Source organism: Alternaria atra (assembly GCF_907166805.1).
Source record: "Alternaria atra isolate CS162 genome assembly, contig: 25, whole genome shotgun sequence".
Lineage (NCBI taxonomy): Eukaryota > Fungi > Ascomycota > Dothideomycetes > Pleosporales > Pleosporaceae > Alternaria > Alternaria atra.
In genome coordinates, this window is record NW_025091323.1 from 3,922,912 (window position 1) to 3,945,668 (window position 22,757).

Here is a 22,757-nt window from a genome sequence, read left to right on the forward strand (position 1 = left end):
CAAGGCCATGTTCGGCGTTCAGAGGGCAAGAAAGAAGAAGGACCGTCAGTGTGCGCAAGTGGCGCTGTATCTGTGAGTGCAAGGATTCCGTAATCTATCCAATTCTTCCTTACATCATTTGGGATGAAAGGGATAAGGGGGGAAATAGGAAAGAAAGAAAGCAAGAAAGAAAACAAAGCAATTGGAGCAGCACTTGCCGGGAAGCACTACCTAGTAATGGAACATGCGAAAGCACTTCCATGTAACCGACAATGATGTCGTTGCGACTGCAACGGTTTCTGCTTGAGTCTCTCTGAGCCGGCACAGGAAATAATCTGCAAAGATGTGATAGCAGAAAGCGAGACCTAGTATTGGGACGATGTTGTGCTTCGATCATGTGCTGTGTACTCATCTGGACTAATCCAAAAGTATGTGATAGTTGAGCTTGCCTGCAGTAGATGTGCGAGCAGGTATACGTATGGACACGGGCAGTGGACAGGGAACTCTGGGGATGCCAAGTGAGCCCTTCAATTGCATGCTAACTAGTGACGTACATATCACGGCGCCACCCTTCTCGTGCCATTGGCAATGGAATGGCGGGATCAGTAAGGATTGGCGCGTCCTATTGGGCAGGAAACAGGAAATCGCGACCTTCGTTCTGAAACTGCCTTTTTTGAGAAACCCCTTTTCCAAATCTATGTAAACATGATCCTGCAAGTGAGGTATTGACTCCTCAGTTATACATGGCTTACTTCCTTCATCCATCCTGTACTTGATTTATAACAGATACCTGTAGCATACAGCGTTACCAAAGCATTCTCGCCCAAAAGTCCGCGACGGTCTACATCGCCTATGACGCGGGTCCCAATGTATAGAAATGCCGCCACGGGTGATCAAACGTGTGCAGTCTGGCTGGTGGTATGATGGACTGGGTGGCGCTTCCTGTTGTTGAAGAGCGAGATGGTCATGGCAGTGGTAAACATGAAGAGCAGCCACGTGAGGGCGGCAAAGGCGGTGCCGGCCTTGATTGCGCTGCAAGAACCATGGTCTGCCGAACAAGCGCTGGTGCCAATGTTGGCCGCCGCGGCAATCCAGCCAGCAAACCACGAAAGGACAGCCACAATCTCGACGCCGACGCGAATGTAGCCTATCAGCGGGTGTTCGCCAAAGGTGCCTCCGGAAACGAGCTGGAATATGACGACCAAGATAGTCCACGCTGCGCAGAAGAGTAAAAAGCCCCAGGAATTAGGCGCGCCGACGGTGACGTCGAAGTCACCGGTAGGGGTGTGGGCGACGGAGTCGTGAACGTGATACCCGTTAATGGCTACGAGGTGGAGTCAGAATCAAGCGAGGGCAATAGCGTGGGGGGAACAAGTTCCGTACCATAGCCAACTGTTCCTATCACAACAATAGCGAGCACGATCTGCAGCGCTCGCACCACAAGGTTCAACGGCCTGTTGTCTGCCGAGAATATGGCCATGGTGTCTAGCGATCTGTGATGAAATTTGATTGAGGGGCAGGGACCGAGCACGACGAGTGGTAATGAAAGAAGAGAGGAACGCGGAGTGAAGTTAAGTAAGTAGGCACCGTAGGGCAGTTGCGCGTTGACTGAATAAAGGTCGGTGGTTGTAATATCACCAAGATTTGCGCGATAATTCGGTGGTGGGTAAATACTCTGTACTCTGTACGGAGGTAGTAACTATATAGTGGCGTTGCCCAAGGTAAGGGCTGGAGTGGGGCACCCTCTGTTCTTACCCAGCCCGGGCGGGTGCCCACCGATCGCTGTGTATTGATTAATCGTCTCCCCTACAAACGCGCGCTTTTACATTCTCGCTACTTAAGCCCGACCGGGTGAAGCTTGCGAGGCCTGAAACTGTCACATTACAAAGGGCACCTTACTCAACTTTGCACTTCGTAACACTAACCTTGCTGTCTACTGTCTCATTGGCAGAAACGTCCTCGATTTTGGGGTAAACGGCAGGCGGAAACCTAGATGTTTCACACACCAGAACCGCCAAGGGACGCTAGAGAGGGGAAAGTGAATAGAGTGCAGGATGCTCGATGAGAGCCACCAGGAAAGAAAGCAGTAACCACGCTGTATCCTTTGTAGAGTTCGATATGATTATGTATACTACAATCAGGGTACGTCTGCAACAGCGCCAGGCTGAATGACGTTTCATATCTGTCACACTCCTACATCGCTACTCTCTTTCGTGGCTCATAAATCTCTAAGCCATTGACTGTAAATTCGGTATTATTGTGTGAATGTCGCACCTGGCCTGGCTTCCGCTGTGGAGGCAACAGCAGCGTTCGTCTCAAGATATACTGTACAGGTGTGTTAATTTCTTTTGGCGTTTGTCTTCTTTTTCGCACCGGATTGCAACTTACTATTAGGTTTGACAAACCAGCTAATGACGAAGCCCACTACAAAGACGAGAGCTAAACAGACAAAGACCGCCTGCGTAAAGTTGCCCACAGTCGCCGCGAAAATGGAGTTGAAGATGACGGGTGCAATTGTCTGTGTCAAAGCATGAAGAAGTCCGTTGGCACCCAGCAGCTGCCCCGTCTGGTCCGATGGCACATGCTTGGTAAGCGCCGACTGCAACGCAGGTGAAGAAATACTGCCTGCAGCGCCGAGGACGCCGAAGAGGGTGAAAAGGTCTCCTCGTCGTGTCAGACTATATCCGACCCACCCCAAAGTTTCGAATAAGATGCCAATCTGCATGATTCTCAGGTCGAAGACGTCAACACCTTTGCTGGATACAGCGGCGCAGTCGCTCCCCCGGTCGCGTACAAGGTAGGTTATAGCAGGTAGAATAACAAGCAGAAAGGCCACCCGCGTACTGTTCACAATAGTCATGTATCGACCCGATTCAAATGTTTCCCAACCAAATTGGTAGTTGACATATATCAGCAAGACATTAAGACTTCCCATGGCAACCCCGAACATGATAGTGTCCATGGCAGCCAATACTAAAAGGTTTCGCCGTAGAGCGGGTGTACTGTCGGGTCCGGTGAGATAAAGGATCTTGAGTGGTTCCAATAGATTGAGCTGGCGAAGTCTCTGTATCCAAGGCCCCCTTTGGTGACGAGCCGTCTTTTCTCTAGCTGCCTTGTCGCGTGCCTGTTCTCGACGACGTTTTGAAATGGACTCGGGAACGCAGAATAGAACGAACAGAATGCAACAGCCATGGGAAACCAACATTATCCAGAAAACGGCCAAAATGCTGCCCGTCCATTCCACCACGTAGCCCGCCAGAATGGGTCCAATGGATAAGCCTATGAATGTGCAGCCGTGCAGATAGCCGAAAGCCATACTGCGACGGTGGGCGGAGACGCAGTCGGCGGCATAAGTGTTCACCATGGCCATGGCCAAGATCGAAGAGCCCGTAACACCCTCGAGGGCAAACGAGAGAAGTATCCAGTCGACATGTATGGTGTCTTGGTAAGAAGCAGCCAAGATGATAAGGACTTCGCCGCACAGAGCTCCCAGGCTGCACAGGACAAAAATGGGTTTGCGGCCGTATAGATCTGACAATGAGCCTAGACGAGGGCTGACTAGGGCGGAGAGAATGCCACTGAGCAAAGTACCCAGAAGCAAGAAGATAGAGACTCTTTGGGAGACTTCAGGGGTGCGGCATTGATCATCAGATCCGTCGTTCAAGACGGTCGGAGGATTTTCGATATAGTATTGTCGACAGATTAGATCGATGATTAGGTTGATCTTAGGGGTGATGATGCCGCCAAAGATCAGGGCCATGATGAGGTAGGGAACAAGGACCCACTCGATGGTAGGTCGTTGGTACCAGGGGAGATGCGCAAAGTCTCGAACATACCTGTCACGATCATTTCCATCTTCGTACAGAGCAGGAGGGTGACCGAGAAGGGGCTCTTGCTCGTGGTCGTAGCTTTGAATGGGTTGTAGAACTCTGGCGGCGTTCTCCTGCCCTGCAGCTGCACGCTCAAGCTCATCAAGTTCATCAAATTCTTCCATCACGATGACAGTGAAGGATGCGACGCTTGGTGGGCGTGCGTCGGAGCCGAAGAAGTTGATAGAATTGAGAGCTGGGACGGGATGGGATGGGCTTGCATTGCTCACGGCTTGATCACCAATGGCCAGCGCTCAGGTAGAGAAGGAGTCGCAAACAAGCGGTTTCAGGAGAGCAGTCACGTGGCAGTCTCTTCAGTGCATAGCACCACTAGGCAATTAATGCAAAGCTACACTTGCGAGTGCACTTGGCGGCGTATGGGCACATCTCCGTGCGTTCCTTTGTGAGTAAGGAGGAACCGGCAGTCTTGCTCCTGCCCGTGCACACACACAGCCCACCTAGGAAAGCGGGGTTCATTCAGCTCGGACTGATCAGCCTAGGCTGCAATTGGTTATATATATCAGAGGCAGAGAGTTGGGGGCAAAATCATGCGCCTCATGCAGCGGAGATTAGCCTGTGTAATTCGCAGCTTATGTCATGTCTTGCAATTCGATGGGGTGGAGCCGACCCTGGTAACGGCGCCGGGCCGTGCTCAACCGACCCATAAGTGGGCCGTGCTCAACCCTACATGGGCCTAGGATGCGTTTGTAATGCACTGCTTTTGTCATGCTTCGTTTCCATATTCACACGCTACCGTGGCTGCGCCGCACCAAGCCTGTTCGTCATTCTGCCGCAGTTGAGGCAAACCAAACTGCCAATTACGCGCCCCTGGGACTTCCTGGGTTGTGGCATGCAGCCAGCGGGGTGCAGCTACGCAGTATCCTCGGGCTAGGCCAGAAGTTCAGAACCTCCCAAACCAATTTGGTACGTACTCTCAAATAAAATTGTAGTACAAACCTTAGCATTACACTATACATGGTAGTACCGGTTTTCTGCCGTGGTTTTGAGGTGCGCGCACACTGTGCGCAGGTTCGCTGTAGCGCCCGCGGCCAACTTGTCCATCACTGACTCTTCCATGATTCGGCGGGTTGCCAGCAGAGCATCCACCTCAATTGGGTGTAGATGAAAGCTGAGCCACCAAGTCACTGCTGTTGTTTCCTCTCGCTCGTTCGCTGTTGTCTCACATCTGCGAGGTTGTGGACAGGTGTTGTGCACATGACTACCACCTTCTTTCCCTACTCACGGGCTTGAGTAATTACATAGGTCACGTCACTAAGACTCGATCCCTTCAAATGAACATCGCATCAGAGATCATGTCGTTGAAGGCCCCGCGTACTGACCAGTCTCCTGCAAACTCAGCTTTAAGACCCTCTGCAATTCTTCGTCGTCCTCATCGTCTCTCTCTGTGGCACGGCCTTTGCCTTTGTTTTGATGGTCCGCTTCCAAGAGACTTTGCTTTTTGATGTACTCCATCACAATCTCTTCTTCTGTCTTCTCCTGCGCTGTCTTCTCCCCCTGATTTCCCTTTTGCTCTGCCACAAACTCGTTTTGCGTGGTGCCCGCGAGATGCCCTGGATCATACACAGGAGGTCGCTCGTGACGAAGTGATTGATCAGCGACGGCTGCTGCCCTCTCTGACCTCGTTTCAGACTCGTTTCTTTCACTCTCCAAGTTCGTGTTATCGTGATGCACATCCGAGTCCCATGTACCACCACTTGCGCGTCGCTGCGCTTCTGCTTCGCTGGCCAATATCGTCTGACGCACGTTGACTTGACCTGCCTGGTGATCTTGCCCGTGGCTCTGGAGCTCCGACACGTCTTCCTGCATCGTCTGCCTCAAGTTGACATCCATTGCTGTTTTGGCAACGCGTGGAGAAGAGTGTGAACCACCAATGGCGGGTGAGGTACTGCCGAGCTCCACGAACTGGTCCTCTGGACTGAGAATTGCACTGTCGACAGACTGAACGGGTCTCATAGCGTGCATGCCATTTTGTCCGTATTCTTCGTCGTCCTCCAAATTCGTTGTTTGTTGTAATTCCTGGGCATCGGGCATAATCTCATTGGACCTGACCTTTTCCTTCAAATCTTTCTGAATCGACTTCCACCCATTGATGACGGCTTGCTTTTCTGCATCTGAGCTCTGCAGCCACTCTTCATACCCTTGCGTTGCTCTCGATGTGGCAATGTAATCCTGGAAGTTGTTGCCGAATAACTTCGCCACCTCCTTGTTGACTCCCTGCATCGTATGACTTAGAATACCAAGGACGGCCGCGCCAGGTTTCACTATAAAACCTCCAATCCCTTTGCCAACTCCTTTCACGAAGCCGCTAGCGCCCTTTTGCTGTGCGCCTTTCCATGGTTGGGTGACTAGGCCAGTTATGCCATCGTAGAAGCCGAAACCAAACTCTCTTCCTACCGCCTTGACGCCTGATCTGAAATCGCTGACCCTTTCCTGTGGGCGCACGGTAGTGTCTCCCCAAAGTTTCGGAATATTGTGCATTCCTCTCGTGAGATTCACCGAAATGTCCACAGGTCCCTGAGCAACCGCTCTGGCGAAACGGCCGGCGCCCTTGGTCATGTGCACGCCAGTCGGGCGCAGCATGTCCTGGTTGTGTCTGAGGCCAGATTCATTCCCACTGCGGAGTCGACCCAGGCCAGGGTCGTCTTGTTTGGGATTCGGTGGGCCTTGTGATGGACCGGACACCGAGTTTGAATCGGCATTCGAAGTGGGAGTTGACCGGCCGGAGATGGCGTCAGAGGTTTCAACAGGAGCAACAGAGGCAACAGAGTCTTTCGTGATCGACCTTGTTTCACTTTGTCCATGCGAAGTCGAAATAATGGAAGCCTCTCGTGTATTTGCAGCCCTGCTTGTGCTCGCGATGGTTGGCAATGATGCTTGGGACTGCTGCCGGCTCCGTGTAGCCGGCATTCGCATAGCTCTCCAAGTCTCCGAAGGAACGTCAGCTAGTCCCATCATCATACCGCCAACTGAACCTATAAAAGCTGTAAAGCCACCGGATATAGGATCCAAAGGACCCTCGTCGATGTAATGTTCCTGTGGTCTGAAAAGCTTCAAGTCCTTATATTCCAAAAGGTTTGCATTCACTAAAGTATAAGCAGCGAAAGCGCTCAGCCTAACCTTAGTACGCTTGATACGCCACGCACTGGGCCTAGCTGGTGCGATTGTGCAACGAAGTCGGTCAGGTTCAAGAAACTGATGGATTGACTGAGCAGCCAGGTTGTTGCCTTGCTCTGCCGCGATCTTACTTGCGAGTTCTTGAGCGCGTTCCAGGCTTTCAGGTTTCAGACAGAAGTTGATAGCATCGGCTAGTTTGTCGACCGTGAGTTGTTTGTGGGGGATCGGCTTCGGACCTGCACCTGCTCGCGCGACCATGGCACCCCAGAATGGCTGATCCCCAAAAAAGGGCACAACTACAGTTGGCCGGCCTGCGATGATGCCTGCCGCCGTAGTCCCCGCGCCACCATGGTGCACGACGCATGAAACATGCCTGAAAAGCCAGTCATGTGGCACGTTGCCCAGCATGAAGATGCTGTTGGGTACATGAAGCTCGTCTGCGCCCATGCCTCCCCAACCTTTAGAAAGGAGGACACGCTGGCCAGTCTTGCTCACGGCCTCGAAAATGAGTTGTGTCATCGCATTAGGGTCGTCCAGGACTATACTCCCAAACCCTATGTAGACAGGGGGTGGACCGTTGTCGAGAAATGCCTGTAAGGCAGCTGGAGGCGTGTAGTCCGAGGCCAAATTCAGAAAGCAGAACCCGGATATAGATATATGAGAACCCCAGTCCTTTGGTTTGGGTATTAGCGCTGGAGACCAGCAATAAGTGTGGGGTATTTTCAGCCGATGAAGCATTGCAGGGCCCCAGACCCTACTTACGGGGTCTAAACCAAGGCACTTCGCGCGAAATCGGTTAATAATATCGCCAAGGACCTGCCACGAGAGAAGTTCGATGACGGCGTAGCTGAAGTAATTAGCTAATTGGGCGTCTTCATTCGAGGATTGGATGTTCGCAAGAGGATGGGGAAATGCATGGGTAGGCGAATAGGGCATGGTGAACATGATATGGAGCGGGATGCCGAGCTTCTCTGCGCAATGAATGTGGGCAAAACTCGGAGGATTGGCAATGATGCAATCGGCAACAAAGTGTCTCGCTGCTGGGCTAGGGCCAGTCTCGTCACTAGGAGACTCATAAAGGTCATCGTCGATTCCGTCTCCAGGTTGGTAACATGATCGCCAGCAGCCTTGAATGTACTCAGCAACATCCTTCCTTCGCCGCCCGACGTCTCCGCTCGCTACACTGCGCATGTCTGGCCTCAGGCCGGGATTTTTGACCATGAAGGCCATTAGTTGGGCTGGGTCGCCGCCAATGCTAAAGAATTCCAGACCTTGGTCTTGGACAAAGTCTCTAAAGGTTGGATGGGTGGCAAGGCGTACACGATGACCGTAGGTTTCTTTCAAGACCTTTCCCAAGGCCACGAAAGGCTGGACGTCTCCGCGCGAGCCCACGACCTGGATAACGACGTTCAAGGGCGGAGGCGGATGAGCGTCTTTTGCGCCTCCTAGGGATGGGTGAATATATGGGGGAGGGGGTAGACTATCTTGGCTTTCCTCCAGTTGTCGCTGCAAAGCAGGGGTGAAGATCTGGGATATACGGCGGTTGAAGTGATTGATGCGGATGTTAACACGGCCATCGTCGGTGGTCCTGGCAGTCGTGCCCGAGCCGTTCGTTTCATCGTGGATCTCGCCGTAGATGTCGCCGTAGGCAGGAGGGGGCACTTTGTCGTCGGCTAGCTCGTCGTCGTCGAAGAGAGCCGGATGCGCGACTTGGTAGGTTGTCGGTCTTGCCGAATCAGTGAGGGTGTCAGTGGTAGCTTGTCCGGGCCGAAGTGTGGGGTGTTGCTCCGGGGGCTCTCGCACGGGCTTCCTCATCTTTCAGGCAGGTGGTTGAGGGCGGGAGGGCAGCTGAGATTAGGCTCGCCGGTGGTGGGCGACGGGGACGGTCTGGTACAAAGGGTCCTTGATTCATGACGCTAATGCCACGGGCGGGAGAGAGGCAGGGACAAGGGAAGCTTTAACAAGGAGCTCCTCGTCACATGTAGCGGAAATAAGGGTTCAACGCCAGCCGCGGGCTTTTAGCGCGGGATCGCGCCTGCTCTGCTCTACGTTGGTGCCTTGGTGCCTACTGGGTGCCTGCGTTCTAGAGCCTGTGTCGCTCGGGCTTCGACCTACGCGGTATACGGCTAGACTACGATAACTGGGCTTGGTAAGATATTTCTGAGTCATCAACAAACTTGGCCCCTGCCGTAATCAAACTGCCCACCCACTCCGTTTGAAATCGCATTGCAGCCGCGGAATGTTACGCGATAACGTGAGAACGAGACGATACAATTGACTTATAGGCATTAGTTATGAACTTGCGGATCATTACGCCGTCTTCACATCTTTATCGGGTGTAGCTGACCAATACTAATCCTTACGAGTCCTAAGACGGGATTCGAAGGATCTAATGCGATTTTCAACATGGATTATTACTGACACGCCCCAGCCCTTTAAATATAGCATGGGGGCTGAACGCTCACGCTCTGGGTGGTACTAGGTGCATCGATGTTCACAGGGTGCGCCGCAACGCCCATCTGGCTGGGAAGCGGACAGCGCATATTTGTCGCAAACATTACTACACTCGTAGATTCTGGCCGATCATTTCTTTGGACGACATCACAACCATCTTCCGGCGCCAATTTACTCCCCTGCATGTGGTTATCAAGTCAGCTCTTCGACGGACCGTTAACCGTCATCTTGGTATGCCTTTGACTCGCTGAACACGCCATGTACGAGGTTTCCAACTTGACCGCATCACGTTGATTGGGCCAGCTCCCGATCCTATCTTGGCCGGAGATGAGCAAACCAATGTCGGTCAAGGTGACGACGTGCTCCAGAAGGCACGAGCATCTACTGGGTCTCGCTGTCTACAGAGCGCGTGGCAGTAGATCGCTACCTCCTATTGCTGCTGCTGCCGTTACGATGGAGAAGCAAGGTGACAGCAAGTTTGCAAAGAATTGGCTCTCAACGAAGATCAAATTTACTTCTTCATCAATTCCGTCTCTTCTCTCTATCAGTCTGGAAATGCACCAAACAGCTTGGCATGTACGACATTCAGCGCACGAGTCGCCTCCTGCTCCTCGACCACGCAACCAATGCTGATCTCACTGGCGCCCTGGCTTATCATCTCAATGTTGATGCCGTGTTCACCCAACGTGTTGAAGAAGCGACCCGAGATGCCCCTCATACCCCGGAGATGGCGCCCGACGAGGGAGATGATGGCCAGGTCGGGCACGAGGTCCACGTCGCCCCAAGCTTTGAGACTGTCGACCGCACGTCGCAGGGCTTCCGATTGAATCTGGAGGTTGTCCTCGCCGTACAGAGCAGCGAGGCGCGTGTTTTCCGAATGAATGGCCATGGAAACATGGACTTCGGACGAGGAGATGAGATCGACCGAAAGGCCGTTTTGGTCGAGGATGGAGAAGATAGAAGCGAGGAAGCCGTGCGCTCTGGTCCGTTTGTTGGAGTGTATGTTAAGCACCGTAATCTGAGGCTTGGCTGTGACTGCCGTCGGTCGTTTTGGCTCGACGCCGAGAAGAGTCGAGGCTGAGCGGTTACGAAACAGTGTCGGTTTTAGTTTGGCCAAGGTGGTATCTGCTGGGTCTGAGTGGATTACAGTGCCAATAGAATGTGGATTCATGACGTTTTTGATACGGATTGGGATATTTGCGCGATTGACTTGATCCATAGTGAAGGGATGAATTACTTCGGAGCCGTAAAAGGTCAACTCGGCCGCTTCGGCTGGGGTGATGGAGTTGAGGAGGCGGGCCTGGGAGACCTTTCGAGGGTCGGCGGTGAAGATCCCATCGACCTCCTTCCAAATTTGCAATTCGAGAGCTTGGAGTCCACCGGCAACGACTGCCGCGCAAAGATCCGTATAGCCTCGACCAACCTGCTCGAGCAGACCGCCTGAAACTTTGCCAAAGAATCCGGTGATGACGGGGACGACGTTGGGGCCAAGGGCCAGGATCTCGATGCGAATGAGGCGAGCGAGCTCCCTATAAAGTTCCTCGTCCGAAGCCATGGCAGTTGAGCTGCGGTCGGTAATGTCACTGAGATCGACGTAGACAGCATTGGCGCCTTTGATCTGCAGGAGGGCTGTCATGAGCAGGCAACTCAACTTTTCCCCTACGCCAATAATCATATCCCTAGTCTGATTTGTGACGGCCCTGAGGAATCGTGCGCTATCTAGAATATTAAGCAAGTTGTGGCATTCCCAATTCACTTGGGCAATATACTGCTTCAGAATTTCTTTGTCCTGTAACGTTTCTTGGCCAGCGGTCACATGGTCCCGATGCAAACCCTCGACGATGTCGACATACTTGCGCGGATCGGCCACGAGAACATTTTCAGCGGCGCGCAAGAGACGGTTAGTGGTGCCATCACTCTTACTTTTGCTATTCCTCGCCGAACAGACAACAGCAACTCGGTGTTGCTTGAGGCCTGGCCTGTTGCGATCAGTCTGTGACGAATCGGATGTGGTCGGACTAACATACAATACAATGTCCTCAGCGATAGTCGCAGCAAATTTGCCAAGACTTGTGCCTCCGAATTTTTGGACAATCCACGTGGTACCGTTAGGAAGTTCCTTTTCATGGCTGTCAGAGAGCGATTGGGGATGGCCATTGACCTCTATGGTATCATGAAGTAGCATGGCGGCCTTGGTTGGGTACTCTTTGCAAACCATTGGGGACTCCATAGCCGCGCTTTTGCTTGCTTCCACTGGGGGACTGTATACGGCGTTGGATGTCATTATCAAGGCGAGGGCACTGGAATACGGGAGCTGAGAGACAACCGCGGCTGTGATAGATTGGGACTAGTGCACGGTTGCTGCAGATGAAAGGCTTCAGGATTTGCCTGTCAGTCGTTTAGTGTTCGAATGACTAAAATGATTCCGGTCATATGATATGTCCCACAAATTGATGTTTTGAGGCACGCATTAATTCTGTAGTAGAGGACCGGCGCCCATGAATGCTCGGAGGTCTAGGCACTCTACGTTCATGAAGTGCGCTTATCTGGTGTAAGACCTTTGTAACGATTATTGGAGCCAAGGTCCAATGTGGAATGCGCTAGGGATAGCCCGCCTTGCTCGTGAATATCCCATGTAAATTTGCCGCTTTGGGAATAGTGGAGGGTCTAATAATGTTATGTGACTTCCAATGCCCTGGCATCTTCTCTTGGCATATTAGTTCTTGTACTCCCAGGCGCTCTCCATCGTCGAATTGAAACAGCCTTGAGCCGCTATCTCGGCAGCGAAAGGCGCACAATCATAGCAGTCACATTGAGATAACTTCGCAAGCGTACTCCTTTCGTCATCTACAGAAAAGATTGTCATCATGATCTTCACACCACCGGCCTTTCTTCCCACCTTGCCTTCTCCTCTCCCGCTTCAAGAAACTATTGGAGACTTTTGTTTGGCAGTAAATCTAGCGCATGCCGCAGGACCTGGGTCGGAGGAAAAACGCCCTCCCTTCGTCGAGGCATCAACTGATCGGGCATGGAGTGCAGATGAGATTGGTGTTCGTGTCGGTCAGGTGGCGGCAGCTTTGGCATCGTTGTGGAAGCTTATCCCTGGGCAACCGTGGCACAAAATCGTTGCCATTGTGGCTTCTAATAGTGTAAGTCTGTTCATATACCAACGTCGAGACATAAGTTTGAGATTGCTCTAGGTTGACACTCTGATTCTTTCATGGGCTGTCCACCGCTTAGGCGGTGGGTGCCTCATGTTGCAACCAACGAGCTCGGCTGATGAAATCGCTGGGCATCTTGCTAACGTACCGCCATGTGCTATCTTTCTATCACAAGATTTGCTTGCCTTGGGTCAAGACGCAATTCGGCGGAGCACTCTGCCCTCAGAGGTACCCATGTACAGGCTTTCAGTTCCTGTCCATACTCCGCAAGGAGCAGCGGTTGAGCCAGACCAGAAAACGGCTAGCATCCCCACTCTGGATGACTTGATCGCAAGTGCTAAAGATCTGCCCGCAATTGACAAGACTAATTTGTCTGCCAACGAAGCGGCTCGACGTGTCGCGTACTTTTGTACCACTAGCGGCACTTCAGGTTTCCAGGTAAAATTCATTGCCCACTATGTATTGTATTCGACTAACCAGACCATTCTTACGACGTGATAGCGGATTGTGGCAATCACACACGAAAACATGATTGCCAGCATCCTACAGGCTACATCTTTCTACAAGGCCACGAGGGAGAGAGGCGCCGAGGTGACTCTGGGCTTTCTGCCATTCAATCATATCTATGGTCTTTTGATCACTCACGCCCTCATGTACTACGGCGACAGCATCATCGTGCATCGGGGGTTCAATCTGATGGAGGTCTTGACTTCTATCATGAAATATCGCATCAACACACTTTATTTGGTCAGTGTGTCAATTGAGCCCATTTTCTCGCCCCTAGTCCTGCTTAGAATGCAAGCTGATGGCACCAGGTGCCACCCATCATCAACGCTCTATCGCGAAACGCATCCATATTGAGTCGCTTCGACTTAAGCTCCGTTCGCGCCATTGTTTCAGGTGGCGGGCCTCTTGATAAAGAAGCTTTCGCGAGAATGCAGGCTGCGCGACCTGATTGGCAACTCCTCAGTGGCTGGGGTAGGCTCTTGAAAGCGTAGTTTGAGCAAAAGCCTAATACTCTACTAGGTCAGACCGAAACCTGCGGTATCGGATCCTTGTCTCATCCTCATGATATATTCCCGGGTTCGAGCGGTATCCTGCTTCCAGGTGTCCGCATCGTACTGAGAGATGATAACGGCCGCGAGATTGAAGGACTAGAGGAGATGGGCGAGATCGAAATTGCCTCTCCTAGCGTCCTACGTGGATATATCGGCCATGCCAGCGAGGCGCTTCTCCCGCCCGCAGGTGACGAAGAATTCTCGTGGCCAACAGGGGATGTCGGTCTCTTCCGCACAGCTCCAAGTGGCGAAACCCATCTATTCATTGTAGACCGGATACGCGACATGATTAAAGTCAAGGTAAGCGAGCTTGCAAATATAAAGTGTGAATCATAGAACCAGGACGATGTTTGTTGACAAAATACTATTTAGGGCAACCAAGTCGCGCCTGGCCAAATTGAGGGCCACTTGGGCCAACACCCTGCTGTGGCCGAGACTGCGGTCGTTGGCGTGCCTGACGAAGTAGCCGGCGAGCGAGCTTTGGCTTTTATAGTCCGGGCGCCTTCATACACTCCGGACGCAAGCGACGCTGAAGTCAAGAAGACGATTCGGGACTACAATGACCTGACGTTGCCCGAGGTGTGCCGTCTACAGGACCGTATCATCTTTGTTGAACAGATCCCGAAAAGTGCAAGTGGCAAGGTGCTCAAGCGAGAATTGAAGAAGCAGCTGTCTACAACTGACCCTCGGCAAAAGGTGTGACAGATGGATGAGGGCTTTTGGGAGCGCTTCGGAGTATGTACATAACTAGTCTTGAGATTTTAACCTTAGATTATACAAGCCGAGCCATCATGAAATGTGTGCGCTCTTCTTCCTCTGCCAGTTATTAGAGTCTATCGTCTTGTAAACCGGTGTCGAAGAGGGAGCAGCTCCCTCACTTAGAAAATTTCCATGATGATAACAGATCACGTGATGCCATTCTTGATTTCTTATCGCAGGAACAATTTGGTGATGTCTGCACTTTTCTAGCCAATTAGATGAGAGATTGATACACGAATCAGCGTGCTGGTTCGAAATGACTCCAGCACGCTATACCAACAAGACATGGGATCCGGACCATGATTTGCAACCAAAGCTGCAATAGTATGCGCATGGTTATAGTGTATGCGATCCTATGCGAGAACCTGGGGTTGGTGGCCGGTAGGCACCTTGTTGGTCTCGCCATAGCCACGCGAGTCAAGCGCGCCAAGCGGGCTAAATCGTGGCGATGAAAAACCGTGCCGTATGCAGGGACTGTTGGAACGTGATGGTTAACGTGGTTCACAAGCGAGCGCCCCACCCAAGCGAGCGCCCCACGAAACACCAGCGCAGCGCACGCGCAGCGACAACACGCAATGTCACAACAACACCAAGCTCTAAGACTCTATACTGAAGGCGACGTACAGCTTGCTGTCTCTGATGTTCAAAGCAGCCAAGTAAAAAGCCTACGACGCGCTGAGGCAATCTGCAACGTTCCCCGAAGGACGATACAGCGGCGCTGCGACGGAAAGCGCCCTCGACGCGATTGCGAGCCAAACTCAAAACGCCTTACTAAGCTAGAAGAGGAGGCAATTGTACAGCGTGTACTTGAAGAGAGTCTACGTGGAATACCGCCCTCGAAGGCGCACGTACAAGATATGGCGGATAGACTGCTAAGGGAGCGTGGTAGGAAGCCTACGGGCAAGAACTAGATTGATAACTTTATCAAGCGTACACCTGAGCTGCGCACGCGATGGAGCCGTCCGTACGATCGCCAGCGAGCTGCCTGCGAGGACCCAGCGATTATCCGGCCTTAGTTCAGCCTAGTTCAATCGATAAAGGCAAAGTATAGTATTGTAGATGAGGATACCTGGAACTTTAATGAGTCTGGCTTCATGATAGGCAAGATATCCTCTCAGCTTGTTGTTACAGGCTCAGAGAAACCTAGGAAACAGAAGAAACTACAGCCTGGTGATCGCGAGTGGGTTACCCTAGTACAAGGCGTCGCTGCGACGGGGCGCGTTATCCCACCCTTCCTCATCTTTGCAGGCAAGGTCCTTATTACCTCTTAGTTCGCAGATCTACCTTGTAATTAGATTATCGCTGTCTCTCCTACTGGCTGGATCAACAACGACCTCGCGCTTGCGTAGCTTAAGCACTTCGATGCCTATACGAAGGCGTCTTCTGCTGGGGCGTACAGGATGCTTATTATCGACGGCTATAAGAGCCACTGCTTAACAGAATTCCAGGACTACTGCAAGGAGAACAAGATTATCGCTCTCTGCATGCCATCTCACTCGTCGCACCTCCTGCAGCCTCTTGACGTTGTCCCCCACTCGCTGTTAAAGCGCTACTACGGCGATAGGATCTCGCTCTTGGCACGCAGCCGCATCCACTATGTTAACAAGGAAACCTTCCTACTAGCCTTTGAAGAAGCTTATAAGAAGACCTTTACACCAGAGAACGTTCGCGCAGGCTTTCAAGGTGCTAGACTAGTCCTATATAACCCAGAGGCTGTGTTATCAAAGCTAGATGTGCAGCTGCGTACGCCGACGCCGCCTGCACCAGGCACTGTCGTCTGGGAGGCGCAAACACCACGCAACGCCCGCGAGATAGAGGCGCAATCTACGCTAATTCGAAATCGCGTGCAAAACTACTGCGGGTTACTAGCAAGCTTATTAGACGAGCAGGTTAAGCAGCTAAGTAAAGGCGCTTAGCAGATAGCTCATAATATAGTGTTAGTGCAGGAAGAAATGGGTCGCCTTCGAGACGCTGTTGACACGCTTACAAAGCGTAAGACTCGCAAAAGGCGGTACGTACGCGTAGAGGAGACTCTAACAGTTGGTGAGGTATCTAACTTAATTGCTGCAAAGGAGGGTAGTAGTCGTAAGGAGGGCGAGACGCCTGCGAAGAGGGTGCGCGCAGAGAGGCGCTGCGGCCGTTGCAGCGAGATTGGACACAACTCCCGCACCTGTAAGGTAGAAATATTAGATGTAGATAATAGCGACGCTTCTAAATAATGCTACATTATTGTGTATAGTATAATAATTTGTTGTAGTGTTGTACTGCGTCGCTACGCGTGCGCTGCGCTGGTGTTTTGTGGGGCGCTCGCTTGGGTGGGGCGCTCGCTTGTGAACCACGTTAATGCTCTGTACTATAATATATGGTATGAGTAGTATGCATTGCAGCGGTATAGAACAAGCGTAAAGGGATCTGATCGTCGCCGGAGCTTCCGGACAGCAGCAACTCGATGTTGCGCCAGCTAATTGCTAATTAAGCAAATCTAGCGAATGAGAGATGTTGGCAAAAGCGCTCACGTTTCCCCTGCCTTTTCCCCTGCAATGTACACTAGTTATGACATGCACATGTACCATTATAATCGCTCCGGCGTAGGTACCCAATACTAACTTATTCCAGGTACATGCCTTTGCACGGGCCACGTCGACCCGTGAATAACGAACTTAACATCGCACCCTCGCTGCAGGGCGCTTTGCCTTTCCTGCTCCTCAATAACTGTAACTGCCCCACCTGACTAAGCCCGCTGTATTACAGTCGTTAACTGTGGTAAGCCACACCTGATACCGCGCGCTAAGGCAGAAGGAACGGCTTCCCATTGCAGACACTTGCAGCTAGCCAACGCACTATGAGTGCGCAGGGCCTGGTCCCTTTCCCCTGGCTCTCCCACTTCAATCAACGGTGATCGCTGTCGAGTATAGAGCCTCACAAAACCTTGCACACGGCTTCTCCAAACCTCCACGATGATGCGTGGGCAATGTGCGCGCGAGGACGAAGATGTTTTCGGCCCCGTGGTCCAAGGCTGCCTGGACAACTTCGATTTCACATTGCTGTTTGAGGAGACGATCCTCTTTGTGGTTCCCGCTTCGTGTCTGATTCTGCTGGCACTGGCATGGCGCATACCAGAGCTCATTCGCGCCGAGGGCGTCGTGCGTGTATCTATCCTAGGCCTCTCCAAGTCTGTAAGTCCTCTTTCGCAACAAGATGCAATCTTGTCAACCCTTACAATCTTTGAATCCCAAACCTTACGGCTCGGTCAAACAGATCATTCACGCTCTTATCTTTATTTCTCAAGTCGTCTTCATTGCCTTGGCCTGCACCAATACCATGGCCAACACGCGGGCAACGATTCCAGTCACCGCCATCGGACTCTTCGCCATTGTCATCATGGGCGCTCTTTCGTACTTGGAACATAGGAGATCTCCTCGCCCTTCATCCCTCCTCACGTTGTATCTCCTTGTCGCTGCACCGACAAATGCCGCTCGTTGCCGCACTCTTTGGAATATGCCAAGTTCGACTGGGGTCCTCACAGCCTTTATCGTTACTACAAGCCTCATGGGAATTGCTCTCGTACTTGAATTGGCACCCAAGGATGCTCTCGTCCGAGAGGAAATACGAAAACCTTCCCCCGAAGAGAAGCGTGGCATAGTAGAGCGTTCGTTTCTTGCTTGGATTGTACCCACTTTTGTCTACGGTTACAAGCACACATTCACGCCTAAAACCTTGCCGCCGGTAGACCCTAGGTTGACTACGTGCGCACTGGACCAAACAGTTGTGAACGGTACGCTGCTCAGCATTGAGACAAGTGAGTGCATCAGCATACTAACTAGACATTGCAGATCTTGATCAAACGTTGTTCGCCAGTCTTCTCAAGCTCCATTGGAGAGATCTACTTAGTCCTGTGTTACCACGCGCTTGTTACCTTGGTTTGACTCTAGCACAACCCTTCCTTGTCGAGACGTCCACGGCGTGGGTCTTAGACGCTCCGGATTCTCAGCACTCCCAGACAAGGACATCGCTGATCGGTGCCTATGTCTTGGTCTACCTTGGCTTGGCTGTAAGTATCTCTCTGCTCTCGATCTAATGGGCTGTTCTTTCTAATCCCGGTTGACAGGTTACATACACTCTTTATCGCCAGAAGACCGTACGAACTGCCACCGCGATGCGAGCCAGTCTTACCGACTATGTGTTCCAACGTCTTTCGCATCTGGACTCTGCCATGGAGCTGGCAGGTTCAGCCACGACCTTGGTGAGTGCGGATATCGAGCGCATTCAGTTTGGAGTTCGTGAACTACACGAGATCTGGGCCAACGTCATTTCGGCCGCGATAGCACTGTTTCTAATCGAGCGCGCCATTGGTGTTGCCATGGTAGCCGCGCTTGGTGTTTCATTTGGTAAGACATGATCCCGTAACTTGCAAAATAGAAGCACTGACATGCTGACCTAATCAGTTAGTATGGCTGCTGTGTTGCTTGTCGCAGTCAGTGGCAGCGAGGCTCAGAAACGCTGGTTCGAAGCTACTGAAGTCCGTGTCGCTCAGGTAGTCAAGATCTTGGCCGAATTCAAGAGTATAAAAATGATGGGTTATACAAAGGGGCTTCTCGACAGTCTTGGTGCAGCGAGGGTTTTCGAAGTGCAGCGTTCTCAAAAATTTCGAGCGTTTTTGATCATGGTAGCTACGTTATCCCAAGCCGCCGTTGCACTCGTCCCAGCCTTTGGATTCGTCACGTTCATATTGTTGCACAGACACGGAGATGCAAAAATATTGGACTCCAGTCGTGCATTCGGGACATTGACGCTCTTCAGCATCCTGAGTTCCAGTGTAGGAATCCTGGTCGAAGCAGTGTTTGAAGTAGTGTCAGCCATTGGTTGCATTTCGCGTATACAAGGTGTGTGCACCAAGCACTACAGGTTGGACCCGCGTCAAATAAACGGTTCGGCAAACTCTTCGCAGTCCATGGTGGTCATGAAAGACGCAAGCGCAAAGTACGAAAGCGAAAGCGATGACATTATTAAGAAAGTCAACATCGACATCAAGCCTGGCTCGATCATCGAAGTCAAGGGCCCAGTGGCATCAGGAAAGTCTACACTCTTGAAAATGGTACTTGGCGAAGTGCGGTACTGCACAGGAGAGGTAGCTGTCGGTGACAACATCATCGGCTATTGTGATCAAAACCCCTGGTTGGACCATGTAAGCATCCGGGATAATATTACAGGACCTGCACCATTCGACCCAGAACGATACGCCGACACCATTCGCATATGTGCCTTGGACCTTGATCTGAAAAACATTCCTGGAGGGGACAGCAGCCTCTGTTTTGGAAATGGAACCACTTTGAGCGGAGGCCAAAAGGCTCGCATTGTTCGTCATCATCTGGACCCATTGGAGTGAAATGACTGCTGACTAATCTGTAGTGTTTGGCTCGTGCTATCTATGCACGTCCGCGAATCCTTGTCCTGGACGATTGTCTAAGTGGATTAGATGCGAATACAGAGCATACCATACTAGAGAATCTCGTCGGCGCGCACGGTTTCCTTCGAAAGCATTCCATCACTACCTTCTTGGTCTCAGCTTCACGTGCGTCCACTCGCCTTGACCGCCAGAGAATTGAACCTGCTAACATGCTCATAGGCAAACCTTTGCCCACCAACATTGCAACACTTTCGCTCGGGCCCGACGGACCCCGGCTGACTGAGAACGAATTGAAGCCATTAGACGTTTCAGTACCAAACAATTCGGAGAGTTATCATTTCATGAATACTTCGGCGCTTAGTGCAGACGAGGCTGCAAAAGAAGAACGACTATTGTTGGAAGAGAAAAGTAGGAGCACTGAGAAATATCAAAGGGGCGGCGAACGAGCTCTCTATGCTATGTTCATCCGAGTCGCTGGAAGACGGGGTCTGATAGGCTTCGTCTTCCTACTCTCCATATTTGTGGTCGGGATTACTTATCCGCGTAAGTCTCCTTTAGGTACAAGACGATGATATAACTTGCTCAGGAGGCTCACACAACCTAACAGAGATTTATATCCAGAGCTGGGTGTTGAAGAGTCCGCAACAACAACGTGACAGCATTGGCACTGTCACGGCCGTCTACTTAGGTTTGAGCTTTTTGGCCTTGTGCGCGTTTTCAGCAGCCTGCACGCATTTCACACTAGGCGTCGCACCACGCATTTCTCTCTCATTTCATGGGTCGTTAGCCAGTGCGCTTCTTTAGTAAGTTGCTATCTTTCTCCTACACCATCTTACTTCCTCCTAACAATACTTTTAGTGCTCCACTTTCTTTTCTCGCTACAACTGACATGGGCTCCATAACCAATAGGTATAGTAGCACACACGCACCAAGTCATAAGCGTCTTTAAGCTAACGCACTCGTTTCCCAGATTCGCTCAAGATCTTGCCGTCATAGATCAAGAGATTCCTTTGGCATTTATCGGTACGATACTCACAGTCTTGCAGCTGCTTGCTCAATCCGTCACTCTCATCATCGGATCGCACCTTTCTGGAATCGCAGTTCCGTTCCTCCTGATTTTGGTATATTGGATCCAGTCCATGTATTTGCCGACGTCTTATCAATTGCGCTTGTTGGATCTTGAGGCCAAGGCCCCCATCGTATCACTGTTTGTTAGGTCTATTGAAGGCCTTGCAACTGTACGGACTTTTGGATGGATGAACCGTACGCAGAAGGAATCAAAACAACACATCATTGCGTCCCAAACGCCGTTCTATCTTCTGGCAACCGTACAGATCATGCTTGGTCTTGTTCTCGATCTCGTGACCGCAGCAATGGCAGTTATTATTATCTCTGTCTCAGTTTACACGCGCGAGCCACGCATTGGTTTAGCGTTGTTCAGCATAGTGGGACTTGGGAGTTCTACCAAGCTCTTAATCACGCAATGGACAGAGCTGGAAACATCTTTCGGTGCTATGAGACGCATTAAGGAGTTCTCTGAAAACACCCCTCGCGAGATTGCGTCGTACAGGAGCTTACGGCCACCCCGAACTTGGCCGGACAAAGGCGAAGTCCAGTTTTCTGATGTTTCGCTTTCATATAGGTGGGTCGTTTTGACACTGCTGAAGACGCGATCAATTGGACATCAGCTGATGCGTATTAAATGGACAGTGACTCTATGCCTCCTGTCATACAGAATTTGACACTCAAGATCGAGCCAGGATGGAAGGTTGGAATCTGTGGGCGCACAGGCAGGTATGGAAATGACCCCCCCTACCACTGCATCTTCTCTTCGAGATACTGACGATAGCTCTCTAGTGGGAAAAGCACACTCGTCGCCTCTATCCTTGGTCTTGTTAATATCCAGAAAGGCACCGTCGTCATAGACGGCATAGATGTCTCATTCCTCGAGTCAGACTCGTTGCGTTCGAGCGTGACAGTGGTTCCACAGAATGGCGTATTACTGCGCGCAACTGTCCGGAAGAATCTGGCTCTAGGTTCTCCAGATCCCCCTACTGACGAAAAGATGATCGAGGTCCTGACAAAGTATGGCCTATACGACAGGTTCAAGGAGCGTGAGGGTCTCGACACTCTTGTTGTTGACGATATTCTTTCCTACGGGGAGCAGCAAATCTTCTTTATCGTTCGAGCACTGCTTCAGAAGACCCGTTTGGTTTTGCTTGATGAACCCACAAGCAGGTAAGTCCTGGTATACTGAGCTATCATGGTTCCGCGTTCAAGAATGACAACTGACCTCGCACTTTTTTTTCTAGGGCCGATAGCAGCACTCAGCAAGTCATAGACTCTGCTGTTCTGAATGGCTTCGAGGGTTCGACGGTGCTCTATATCGCGCATCGTCTCGAGATCCTTGCACAATTTGACTGTGTCATCGTCATGGACCAGGGTCGGATCGCCGAATTTGGCGACCCACGTGAATTATTGCAAAATCCTGACTCACATTTTGCCAGTACATTCAAAAAGGCGCAATCGCAGATAAGCAGCCTCAATGCATCGTGATAGCTGCGTTTATTCAGCAGGCCAAAACAGGCTCGGAGAAATTGTTGCTGCATGTGACGAAAAAGATGGAGTTCAGCGGTATCAACAACGGTTGCGGCTTCCAGCATTGCAATATCGAACAGGCTCCTTCGCTTGCTTCGCACATTTTACTTATAGACTTTGAGCGTTGTGCATTCTTTTAGTAATTCCATCAGAACTGATAGATATCACGGTGACCAGTATCGTGAACAGAGCAGCCAATTTCCCATGCAAATTGTCGTAGTGGAAAAATGCGTCTAATGAAGACTGAAATCGATCATTGCACACGATAGAGCCACCCACGTGAAGATCACAGGTGAACTCAATATTCGACTGCTTCGGACCGACTCAAGAACAGATA

The 22,757-nt window shown here is 51.4% G+C and overlaps 5 protein-coding genes across 5 annotated transcripts; 2 read left to right on the top strand and 3 right to left on the bottom strand.

The window, feature by feature from the left end:
- Positions 1-872: 872 nt before the first annotated feature.
- Positions 873-1,459, bottom strand: ALTATR162_LOCUS6386 (uncharacterized protein; the record flags this gene model as incomplete). The annotated part of the gene is made up of 2 exons (XM_043314007.1): positions 873-1,303; positions 1,363-1,459. 2 exons carry the CDS (start codon positions 1,457-1,459, stop codon positions 873-875), a joined length of 528 nt encoding a protein of 175 aa, XP_043169942.1.
- A 774-nt stretch (positions 1,460-2,233) lies between these two features.
- ALTATR162_LOCUS6387 (uncharacterized protein) lies at positions 2,234-8,798 on the bottom strand (the record flags this gene model as incomplete). The annotated part of the gene is made up of 4 exons (XM_043314008.1): positions 2,234-2,304; positions 2,368-4,044; positions 5,189-7,655; positions 7,746-8,798. 4 exons carry the CDS (start codon positions 8,796-8,798, stop codon positions 2,234-2,236), a joined length of 5,268 nt encoding a protein of 1,755 aa, XP_043169943.1.
- Positions 8,799-9,981: 1,183 nt separating this feature from the next.
- Positions 9,982-11,721, bottom strand: ALTATR162_LOCUS6388 (uncharacterized protein; the record flags this gene model as incomplete). Its single annotated transcript, XM_043314009.1, has 1 exon — positions 9,982-11,721. The coding sequence occupies one exon, from the start codon at positions 11,719-11,721 to the stop codon at positions 9,982-9,984; it is 1,740 nt and encodes a 579-aa protein (XP_043169944.1).
- Positions 11,722-13,126: 1,405 nt separating this feature from the next.
- ALTATR162_LOCUS6389 (uncharacterized protein) lies at positions 13,127-14,358 on the top strand (the record flags this gene model as incomplete). The annotated part of the gene is made up of 4 exons (XM_043314010.1): positions 13,127-13,345; positions 13,414-13,576; positions 13,625-13,956; positions 14,029-14,358. 4 exons carry the CDS (start codon positions 13,127-13,129, stop codon positions 14,356-14,358), a joined length of 1,044 nt encoding a protein of 347 aa, XP_043169945.1.
- A 3,014-nt stretch (positions 14,359-17,372) lies between these two features.
- Positions 17,373-22,378, top strand: ALTATR162_LOCUS6390 (uncharacterized protein; the record flags this gene model as incomplete). The annotated part of the gene is made up of 13 exons (XM_043314011.1): positions 17,373-17,591; positions 17,674-18,190; positions 18,249-18,466; positions 18,524-18,803; positions 18,861-19,771; positions 19,825-19,987; positions 20,042-20,365; positions 20,430-20,625; positions 20,681-20,731; positions 20,793-21,464; positions 21,533-21,616; positions 21,680-22,060; positions 22,135-22,378. 13 exons carry the CDS (start codon positions 17,373-17,375, stop codon positions 22,376-22,378), a joined length of 4,260 nt encoding a protein of 1,419 aa, XP_043169946.1.
- Positions 22,379-22,757: the final 379 nt, after the last annotated feature.